Raw genomic sequence first — 11136 nt, forward strand, 5'->3', positions numbered from 1 at the left:
TTAAAGGGTCATGAAACCCCAAACTACTTTTTCTGAGATTTTAGCAGAGGTGTTTGTGTTGCACATCATAGAAGACAATGTTAGAATCCCATAATTTTAACTGTTGGAGAAAACTGGTTAATTTTAAGCTTTTTTGCGCTATTTTCATCTTCCGGGTTTAAAATCTACATCGTGTTGACGTCACAATTTGTGACGTGGCAATGGACTAATAGTACATCGATGACGCATCTGTGTCTATTAAATTATTCATGAGACTGCGAGTTCTTATCCTATGAGAAGACGCTTCACTTAATTATTCACAACAGCATGTGTTGATTTGCTGTGACAGACGCTTCAATCTGCTCGATCTGCTGCGGGTGTGTTGGTAACGCCTCTGGCTCTCTCTCTCAGCACCTGTGAGCGTGTCCAGCGGCAGCAGCTCTCGGTTGAGGCTGACGGGGAAACACGAGGCACTCAGTCTGCGGTGTTTCTTCAGCGCGCTCGGGACACACGGCTGCTTGGAGCGCAGCAGCTGAGCGCTGGGAGGCTTTCTGGAGCCCACGCTCTTCTTCTGAAACCAGAGTCACACAGAGCAGGTTCCTGTTACAGCCCTGACTTCCTGCTGGAGGAAGGATGCTGGGATCATTTATCCACGGATCTGTGTTATATTCCCAGCAGAATGAGATGAGTCGTGCTGAATTACAGACAGTATCGTTCTATGGCAGAAATACTAGTATGATAATCTGCAGTTCATATTTCAGCGTCAGCTCTGTTAAATGTTGTCATTTTACCAGCATGACTCTGGAAATGCTTATAAAACTGATTCTCGTTAATATTAATACAATCAAATGAACTGGTATTTAAAAGCAAATCAACTGAAATTATTGAGATCTTATATAAAGAACTGTGCTAATAATAAATAATATTAATTTCCATTTTTGAATATTGATATTAAGCATATAATCTATTCCTAACGTAGAAAAACAGTGTTTGTACAGTAGCCTATGGCTGAATAATGTTAAAACTGGCATAACTGGGCACTATGTATATTTCTAAAAATCTAACATGAGATGATACAAAGTCAAAGCATCTGAAAGTTTACCACTTTTCTTCCTAATACTCAGTATTTACCTCATTTTCAGAGTCCTGATCATCTTCATGCTGTTTGCTTCCCCTTCTGCTGGATCTCTCAGACTTAACATTTATATTGATTTATATGACAGAACAAGATACAGACAGACAGATACAAGTTAACTGAGTTAATCTACCTAAAAGATTATCTACGCATGTAAGAGTTAATCTATCGAAGAACTTCTGAAGCGTTACCTTGCCTTTCTTTGACTTGTGCGGCATCGTGAGTGACAGCTCTGCGCGAGCGCTCGGCGCTGATTGACAGGTGCGAGTCACGTGACGGCAATCGCTCACCTGCAGATTCGGTACAGCTCAGATTAAAGGTTTAGAGTTAATGTGAGGTATTGTTCAGGTTTAGTGAAGGTACAAGTCAATAAAAACCTTGGTTTAGAAAGTAAGCGATATGCCCCAGACCAGGATTGCCAGATTTTCACAACTAAACCCGCCTAATTGCTACTCAAAACCATGCTCAAAACAAGCCCAAATTGCGTTCCGGGGTAAAATACACGTTTTTGGCGCATTCCAGGGGCTAAACCGTTAAAGTAGCCCGATTCCGCGGGAAAACAGAGGACTTGGCAACACTGTCCCAGACTAAATGTAAAATTCGATAGCACAAACCTATGTTATAATATTAACTAAAATGCTTCTGTGTTTATGTTGCCAAAAAAAAGACTTTTAATCAGTCTGACACTTTATAAGAATCATTATATCAGTAAAATACAAATTCACCTGTATCACTAGCATCAGCTGATATGATATTAATATTATAACGGGCACCCATGACATTATTTTCATATGTATTGTTTATTTTATTGTTTGTTTGTTTGTTTTTTCTTATATTTGCAGTAGAGACGCGAGCGCGTCTGACGCTTCTCGGCTTTCTGGGATTTGTAGTTCTCGTGTCACGTTCACTCGTTCGCTCCGCTGGTGGAAAAACTACATATCCCAGACTTCCGTGAAACAATAAAGATCGTCGACGCGCGGGGCGCTGGTCATTCCGGTGATGTGTCGGAGTCCGTGATACACCGGATCTCTCTCACAGCTCCGTCATCGGCTCTTTGCGCTTCGTTGCGGCGGGAAATGTCTGACAGTGGCGGAGGAGAGGACGGCGGCGGCGGGATGGAGGTCTCTGCCGCCGTGCAGACGGTAGCGGACGCGTCGGTTCTGCAGAAACACTTCCGAAAGCTGGTGCCGCTGCTGCTGGAAGATGGCGGCGACGCTCCCGCTTCTCTAGAGACCGCGCTGGAGGAGAAGAGCGCGCTGGAGCAGATGAGGAAGTTCCTCTCGGATCCTCAGATTCACTCGATCCTGGTGGAGCGGAGCGCGCTGAAAGGTTAAAAGTCGCACGGCATGATCATGCATTAAACGCACGTTAAGGGTTAAAGTCGCTCACACGTGTGATTAAACTCAGATTACGTGCATCTCGATATCTGGGCGCGGTTTTGCTGTGACTGTCATCGATCGCGTGATATTTTATTGCATATAATCGTCGCAGGGTTTGTGTAACCCCGCCCTGTTTGAGTCGCTACTGTCAAATTTCAAAATTAAAGTTCACCATGTGTTTATTTCAGAAACTGGTGTAAAGAGGCTGATTAAATCTGTGGTGAAAGTCAGTAATAAGTGATCGATGCGCGTTCAGGGCGTGTTTGCTGCACTGCAGATCAGTGACGTCACGATCTATAAAGCCTGTGCGTCAGTGAAGCGCTCTGAACGCGACATAACGACGCTCTGCTCTTTTGTGTGTGAATGTGTTCTTGTTTTAACTGTAGTGCTGTTGTGCTTGTGCTCAGACTCCAGGCAGTAACACAAACACCAGCAGCCAAGTTAGGCATGTGACGGTATCAGGCTTAGCATTTATCACGGTATTGAAATAAGTTGCAAAAAATGTTGTCATAATACAGTATTTTAACAGGTTTAATACCTTTTTTTCTAATAACAATAACAACTGAACATTTAAATACAATAAAAAAACTAAAATGTGTAAAGGAAATGTTTCAAACAGATTAAAGTGCGAAAGAATTATAAAGAACAATAGGTCACACTTTACAATAAGATCTCATGTTAATTGAAGAATTAACTAATGGAGGAGCCTTAATGGAAAGGGCATATCTAGGGCATCCAGATTAAAATGTTTGATGATAAATAGCCTATGAAATCTAATTATGCAAGTATTCAGTGCTGCAATGAACACTAAAGCGAATACAAAAATCTGAATGGCTGTTTGAATCATTTAAGTCCTGTTCAGCAGGGTTGCTAGGTACAAAACCCGCCCAATTGCTACTCAAAACTAGCCCAATCGTGTTTCAAGGAGGGGTTCCCCGTTAAAAATCGCGTTCCGGGGGTTAAATATCAGGTTATTAGAGTCGCTTCAACCCACGGCAACAGTGTTAAAGTAACCCGATTCCGCGGGAAAACCGAGGACCTGGCATCAGTGACACAAAGTAGCAGCAGCAGCTGTGTTTATGGGGTTTCTGGGGAAACGGCTGCATTTCTGCTGTTCCATCAGCGCCACCTGCTGTCCGTGAGTGAATGTGCTTTCATTCAGCGCGTCTCATCCGTGTTGGGCTTGTTCTCATCAGAGTGCGCATGTGTGTTTGACGCAGCATACAGCGGTGTTGTGCATTTTAACCAGCTGATGCGAAAAGCATTCTTAAAATGCATTCAAAAAATCTAAATAATTTGTAATAAATAATTATTCACGGTACTTTTGAAGTGCCGTTATATATCGTATTACCAAATACCGGCACATGTCTACAGCTGATTTTATTTATTTGGCTGCTGTGTTCACGTCAGACGATGTGCTGAATGTTCAAATAAAGACGAGCTGATTTATCACAAACAGCTGGTTGTTTGTTGTTGTTCTGCAGAGGATGTAGGTGATGAAGGTGAGGAGGAGCGCGAGTGCATTTCCTACAGCATCAGCATCGACATCCATTACGGGCTCAAATCAAACAGGTAACGAGCGCAGAGCGTGAGCTGGTGACTCCGATGTGGTCTTGTCGTGTTCTGATCAGAAACACCTGATCTTGATCTTTCAGCCTGGCCCTGATCAAGCGGACCGGAGTGATTGATGCGGACAAACCCATCTCCACTCAGGTGCGAGTTCTGACTCTGAGCGAAGACTCTCCGTACGAGACGCTGCACTCCTTCATCAGCAATGCTGTGTCTCCGTACTTCAAATCCTACATCCGAGAGTCTGGCAAAGCCGACAGGTAACGAGAGAGTAACGCGTCTCATCCTCACACACACACACACACACACACACAAGCCGTGCCTCATCGTGTCTGTGTGTCTGCGCAGGGATGGCGATAAGATGGCCCCTTCGGTGGAGAAGAAGATCGCGGAGCTGGAGATGGGCTTACTGCACCTGCAGCAGAACATCGAGATCCCCGAGATCAGCCTGCTCATCCACCCCATCATCACCAACGTGGCCAAGCAGTGCTACGAGCGCGCAGAGAAGCCCAAGGTCACAGACTTCGGGGATAAAGTAGAGGATCCCAGCTTCCTGAACCAGCTGCAGTCTGGAGTCAACCGCTGGATCCGGGAGATACAGAAGGTTTGAGACTCGCTGACCTTCAGAGGACATCACCGTACTAACTACTGCAATTAAAAACAGGGCTGGCGATCGGCAGATACCTCACTAAGAAAGTATGATGTGTCATGATCACGCTTCACATTCGTCCAGTTAGGAGAGCCTAGGCTCCATCTTATTTACTCAGCCTGCTGGTTTATATAAATAAAAGTTGTAGAAATTCAATTAAATGTTATGTAAATCAGAACTGCAGTATTGTGATGTTTACTGGTATTGGTGCAGACGTACAAAAACCCTGAAATGGTTTCCTGATAGTTTCCCCACACGAATCACAAGCCTAATAATTAGTGCATCAAATCAGTTTTCAGTTTAATTTGAAGCCTCATTCTTTCTGGGTGAAGAAAACAGCAGAGCTTTTACTGACGTCATCTTTTACCCAGCATTAATGACGAAACATTACATTGCAAAATTGGGAGACAAAGAGTGACCGCTGATATGTTATTTTGCCAAAGTAGTTCGCTAAAATAAATGCAGTTATAAATTTACGTTAGGATATGAATTTCAACTTTTTTTTTTTTTTTGGCCATGTAAATATCAGCATCTGCACAAAATTGCATGTTTTTGCTCCGTTTGAGTCTCTGAATAAAGTGTGCTGTTTTTTTCATTCATATTCTCATGCAGCAAATATGATACAAAATATAAAACGCAAATGGAAACTTTTTTTTTTTTTCATTTTGATTTTGTCTAAAGGTTCTCTGAATTGTTCTGTTCTTAGCCCCTGATGATGTGTGCAGGCCTAGCCTACGGTCGATCAGGATTTCAGGTTTGTCTCGTTTCTTTCAGGTGACTAAACTGGACCGAGACCCTGCGTCTGGAACGGCTCTGCAGGAGATCAGCTTCTGGCTGAACCTGGAGCGAGCCCTGAACCGCATCCAGGAGAAGAGGGAGAGTCCGGAGGTGCTGCTGACGCTCGACATCCTCAAACACGGCAAACGCTTCCACGCCACGGTCAGCTTCGACACCGACACAGGTGAGCCGTCTGTCCGAGAACCATCTCCATGATGCTGCACGCTTGTGAACGCTCTGGTGTGTTTCTCTCTCAGGCCTGAAGCAGGCTGTGGAGACGGTGAACGACTACAACCCTCTGATGAAGGACTTTCCCCCGTCAGTTTGAGGTTAAGCTTTGTTGGCGATTTCCTAATCTACGATTGTAGTACATTCTAATACATGTGACCCTGCAGCACAAAAGCAGTGTTAAGTCGCTGGGGTATATTTGTAGACGAGAAGCTGCAGGTGCTCCTGAGGGACATTGTGAAGAGGAAGAGGGAGGAGAATCTGAAGATGGTGTGGCGTCTCAGTCCGGCCCACCGGAAGCTCCAGGCCCGCTTGGACCACATGCGGCGCTTCAGACGGCAACACGAGCAGCTGAGAGCCGTCATCGTTCGCGTGCTCAGACCTCAGGTATGACTCTGACGCCTTCTGGATGCGATTGTTCTGATCTGTCATTCTTTTGACCAGCCTTCATTAATCAGATTGTTTCCTGACAAGCCTCAAACTGAGTTTGTGACACAACAGACAGGATTGAGATGACATCGTCTTATCAGAAACGTTTTAGTTCATATTAATATATAAGCATTAACATAAAGCTACAGACGTGAACAGAAGAGACAATCCTCAAATTAGGGTTTGTCCCTTCAGCTACATTTACACTGTCAGTCCCTGATTCTGAAATCTGATTATTTGTGCATCCGATTGGAGTCTGATTGACGGTCCACACTTTGTATCACAACGCTTCAGATCCAGTTTACAATATCTTCATTGATTTCTGTGGCAGTGATGTTGCATTGGTGTGCTGACATAAAAAAACAGCTACAATACAGATGTTCTTACAATGTAACAACATGTTGCCTTGGCGACTTATGAGGCACAGAATTTAAAACCACATATGAATGTAGCTTGAAACATATTTGTAAAAACATTTCATGCGTTTTTGTCTTGCCATCCACACTTACTAAATGGGATTCCAATCGTACGTGCACAAAAATCAGCTCGAGTTGTATCAGATGTGTAAAAGTCTGGGTGCATTAAAACTAATGAAAGACTGCCTCTCTCCAGGTGTCCGCCGTGTCCCAGCATGCTCAGGGAAAGACGGCCGAGCCCGACGATATGAAGGTGGCCGAGGTGCTCTTCGATGCCGCAGACGTCAACGCCATCGAGGAAGTCAATCTGGCCTATGAAAACGTGAAGGAAGTGGACGGACTGGACGTCTCGAAGGAGGGAGTGGAGGCCTGGGAAGCGGCCATGAAGCGCTACGACGAGCGCATCGACCGCGTGGAGACACGCATCACGGCACGCCTGCGAGACCAGCTGGGCACCGCCAAGAACGCCAACGAGATGTTCCGCATCTTCTCCCGCTTCAACGCCCTGTTCGTGCGGCCGCACATCCGCGGAGCCATCCGAGAGTACCAGACGCAGCTCATCCAGCGCGTCAAAGACGACATCGAGGCTCTGCACGACAAGTTCAAGGTGCAGTATCCTCAGAGCCAGTCGTGCAAGATGAGCCACGTGCGAGACCTGCCTCCCGTCTCCGGCTCCATCATCTGGGCCAAGCAGATCGACCGGCAGCTGACGGCCTACATGAAGCGCGTGGAAGACGTCCTCGGGAAGGGCTGGGAAAACCACGTGGAGGGTCTGAAGCTCAAGCAGGACGGTGACAGCTTCCGCGCCAAGCTCAACACGCAGGAGATCTTCGACGACTGGGCAAAGAAGGTGCAGCAGCGCAACCTGGGCGTGTCGGGCCGCATCTTCACCATCGAGAACACGCGCGCCCGCGGACGCACCGGCACCGTGCTCAAGCTCAAGGTCAACTTCCTGCCCGAGATCATCACGCTCTCCAAAGAGGTGCGCAACCTGAAGTGGCTGAGCTTCCGCGTGCCGCTGGCCATCGTCAACAAAGCCCATCAGGCCAATCAGCTGTATCCCTTCGCCATCTCGCTCATCGAGAGCGTCCGCACCTACGAGCGCACCTGCGAGAAGGTGGAGGAGAGGATGTCCATCTCGCTGCTGGTGGCCGGCCTGAAGAAGGAGGTGCAGGCGCTCGTCACCGAGGGCATCTCTCTGGTCTGGGAGTCCTACAAACTCGACCCGTACGTCCAGCGTCTGGCCGAAACCGTCTTCAACTTCCAAGAAAAGGTTGACCAGCTCAAGACCAGTTAAACTAGAGCACCAGTCAGATGACTGGACTCACACACATTCTTTATTAAAGCAATAAGCCCCGTGAAGCCGTGGTTTACAGTGAATTCACGGCTTCACAGGGCTTACTGCTTTTATAAAATGGTTATTCCATATACGTAGTAAGGTTCCACAGAATAAACCGTTTTCTTCCACCAAACAATGTAGCTCCTCAGAAACAGTTGTGGTTGCAACAAAGTGGTTGCCGAGCAACACGCAAACGTAAACAAAGGTGTATGTTACTTTGTAGAGTCATTTACAACAGCTTCGAACGAGGCTCAGCCAATCAGAATCAAGGACCGGAACTATCAGTTTTATAATATTAGGGCTCTATGATTTCCGCAATGCGAAAACATGGACGGAATCGCGGAATCCAGTCATAAAAACGGAATTTACAGTTATATCACAGAATTTGTCAAAGTTTGGATGAATTAATCAAAAGTACGTCATTACACTTCAATTAAATCATGATATGGACTAGTATCTGTAAAAATTACAGCATGTCTGTGTGTGAATGAATAGCGCACACGCGCGGTTTCGTTTACTACACATGTACTGAAGCGTGTGTGACGCTCGCGGTGATTTCAGCGGCACTAAATGAGGCCATAAATACATGAACAACATCTCCAGAACTGCTCTGAGAGTCACTTCATGAGTATTTGACCGTTTCATTTGAGTAAAACTTTTGGAATATTCCAGGGATTTTTGGAAAGTTTCCGGAAATGTTCCACTCCTTTGCAACCCTACTCACACTCACACACAGACACACGCACACCTACAATCCCTTCCAGCACTGAGACTCGAACCTGCGACCTTTGGGTTACAAGTCCATCTCTAACCATTAGGCTATGACCGCTCCAAGTCAATGGCTACCAGCAGCAGTTTGGTTATTAACATTTTTCAAAATATCTTTTGTGTTGCACAGAAGAAAGAACCCTCACACAGGTTTGATGTTCGCTCTTCACGCAGGTCGGCGTTCACTATGAGTTATCAGAAGAGGAGAAGTTCTACAGGAACGCTCTGACCAGAATGCCTGACGGTCCGTCTGCGCTGGAAGAAGCTTATAATGCAGTGAAGGAGATCGTCTCCGAGGTGGAGCAGTACGTCAAGGTAGCGTCTTCTCTTAGAGTGAGCGAGTGAAGCGTGTTCAGACGCCAGACTGACTGCGTTTGCTCCGTCAGGTGTGGCTCCAGTGTTTGTGTTTGCTCTGCATTCGTCTTCAGTTTTCAGTTCATTCTGTCTTCATTTACTCACTCTGTTAAGCCTGCTAGTAACCAAACAGTTGCTGGTAGCCGTGGACTTCCATAGAATGCCAAAAAATACTATGGAAGTGAAAAGATGTGTACACTCTCACACTCACATTTTGTCTGTGCTCTTTCCATTCAAAATTAGAGGCAACCACTGCATTTGAATCACAATGCAAACAAAGATGCTGAATACATGCAGCATGAGCAGTTTTTAATCTAAATTATATTGTATAATTTGACATTTTAAAACAAAAACCGAATGATCAGACTTTAGTTTTGTGAAACTATACTACATAAATCATATCTGAGCGAGACCGAAACCGCAGAAGCTCTGAATGAGACGCAGATTCACTCTCTGCCAGCAGGAGGCGCTCATGCAGCAGCAGATGCAGCGTTTCCTTGGTTACCGCCGTAAACAAAGCAGCAGCGCTTATGAACGCTACACTAGTATGAACTATACAGAGACGAGATGAAAAGAAACTATCATTGAAACTTTTCTAAAGACTGTCAGTTCCCCTCAGTGATACATTCATATAAACTCCACCCCCAAATGTATCGCGATTCGTTTAACATCTCAACCGATTTGAATCATCACATATTTGTATCGATGTTCAGCCGGCTCACGGTGCATCGTTACATCCCTAATGGATTGAGATTGAAATCTATAGATAAAGTGCGATTAAAATAAACTGTTAAATGTGTATTTTGGATGTTTTCTTTCCACTAGTCGTGATATGGAAGAAAAACAGAGCTCAAAACTGTGCAGTGCATGAAAACACGCTGGGTTCAGTTAGCTTAATATTGACTTTTTCCAGTTTTCTCACACGTCATTTAGAGATCAAACTGTATGTTGAAGATTCTGCTCTTGTTAACGCGTGTCGTGTCCGTGTTGTTCGTCAGGTGGCTCTGGAGGAGCTGCAGGATCTGAAGGGTGTTTGGTCGGAGCTGTCGAAGGTCTGGGAGCAGATCGATCAGATGAAGGAGCAGCCGTGGGTCTCTGTGCAGCCGCGTAAGGTGAGCGACACATCTGCCGTCTCGTGTGACTCGTACCCGAGCCTGGCTTTCACTGAGTCGGTGTTCTTCTTCTGTACAGCTGCGCCAGAGTCTGGACGCTCTCCTCAACCAGCTGAAGAACTTCCCCGCTCGTCTGCGGCAGTACGCCTCCTACGAGTACGTGCAGAGACTGCTCAAGGGGTACATGAAGGTGAGCCGGTCCTGCGTTACCAGCTGAGGATGCTGGGATAGAGCCGCTGAAACACCTAAACCGTTCCCTGTGTCCTCTCAGGTGAACATGCTGGTGATCGAGCTGAAGTCAGAGGCGCTGAAGGACCGGCACTGGAAGCAGCTGATGAAGCGTCTGCATGTGAACTGGGTTCTGTCCGAGCTGAGTCTGGGTCAGATCTGGGACGTGGACCTGCAGAAGAACGAGATGGTGGTGAAGGACGTGCTGCTGGTGGCGCAGGGAGAGATGGCTCTCGAGGAGTTCCTCAAGCAGGTCCGCCTCCGTCACACACCTGTCACAGATCTAATATAAACATCCCAGCTGTTTACCGTCACAGACATAACCCACTAGTTTTGTAACTTGTGTGTATTTGACAGTTTAAGCGCAATGAGACATGAAATAGAGCTTAGTTTAGTACTTGCATGCCGTGTGACAGATGCTTCGGATGTGTGCGCTCAGAAAACCCGTATATCAGAAGTTTAAACTAATATGGCTTAAAACACATGATTTTAATGCGATGCACATGATAATCAAAACCAAACAGATGTTTTTTAGCAGGTACGAGCTGTAATGGTGCAGCTCTATTCTGGAAAAGGGGGCGGGGAGCAGCAGCTCATTTGCATTTAAAGAGACATGCACATAAACAGCCTGTTTCTGGTTCCACTCAACATTTTCTAAATTATATAATAAATAATCTGTGGGGTATTTTGAGCTGAAACTTCACAGACACATTCTGGGGACACCAGAGACTTATATTACATATTGTAAAAAGGGGCATAATATGTCTCCTTTAA

The 11136-nt window shown here is 45.8% G+C and overlaps 2 protein-coding genes across 2 annotated transcripts in view; one reads left to right on the forward strand and one right to left on the reverse strand.

Moving 5' to 3' along the window:
• The window catches only part of LOC107748243 (serine/threonine-protein phosphatase 2A 56 kDa regulatory subunit gamma isoform-like), an 11975-nt gene extending 10643 nt beyond the window's left edge, over positions 1 to 1332 (reverse strand). The window contains exons 1-3 of the mRNA XM_016562977.1: positions 1306 to 1332; positions 1111 to 1173; positions 394 to 550 (exon numbers count right to left, since the gene is read on the reverse strand). Coding sequence (XP_016418463.1) covers positions 394 to 550; positions 1111 to 1173; positions 1306 to 1332 — 247 coding nt within the window. The remainder of the gene's footprint in view (positions 1 to 393; positions 551 to 1110; positions 1174 to 1305) is intronic.
• Positions 1333 to 1977: 645 nt separating this feature from the next.
• The window catches only part of LOC107748244 (cytoplasmic dynein 1 heavy chain 1-like), a 43549-nt gene continuing 34390 nt past the window's right edge, over positions 1978 to 11136 (forward strand). Inside the window, exons 1-13 of the mRNA XM_016562978.1 lie at positions 1978 to 2443; positions 3978 to 4065; positions 4149 to 4322; positions 4411 to 4666; positions 5486 to 5672; positions 5746 to 5806; positions 5902 to 6103; positions 6758 to 7853; positions 8719 to 8759; positions 8843 to 9001; positions 10021 to 10134; positions 10214 to 10324; positions 10406 to 10615. Of these exons, the coding sequence (XP_016418464.1) occupies positions 2191 to 2443; positions 3978 to 4065; positions 4149 to 4322; positions 4411 to 4666; positions 5486 to 5672; positions 5746 to 5806; positions 5902 to 6103; positions 6758 to 7853; positions 8719 to 8759; positions 8843 to 9001; positions 10021 to 10134; positions 10214 to 10324; positions 10406 to 10615 (2952 nt within the window). The 5' untranslated portion in view covers positions 1978 to 2190. The remainder of the gene's footprint in view (positions 2444 to 3977; positions 4066 to 4148; positions 4323 to 4410; positions 4667 to 5485; positions 5673 to 5745; positions 5807 to 5901; positions 6104 to 6757; positions 7854 to 8718; positions 8760 to 8842; positions 9002 to 10020; positions 10135 to 10213; positions 10325 to 10405; positions 10616 to 11136) is intronic.

Source organism: Sinocyclocheilus rhinocerous, unplaced genomic scaffold (genome assembly GCF_001515625.1).
Source record: "Sinocyclocheilus rhinocerous isolate Xijiao unplaced genomic scaffold, SAMN03320098_v1.1 scaffold740, whole genome shotgun sequence".
Taxonomy (NCBI): domain Eukaryota; kingdom Metazoa; phylum Chordata; class Actinopteri; order Cypriniformes; family Cyprinidae; genus Sinocyclocheilus; species Sinocyclocheilus rhinocerous.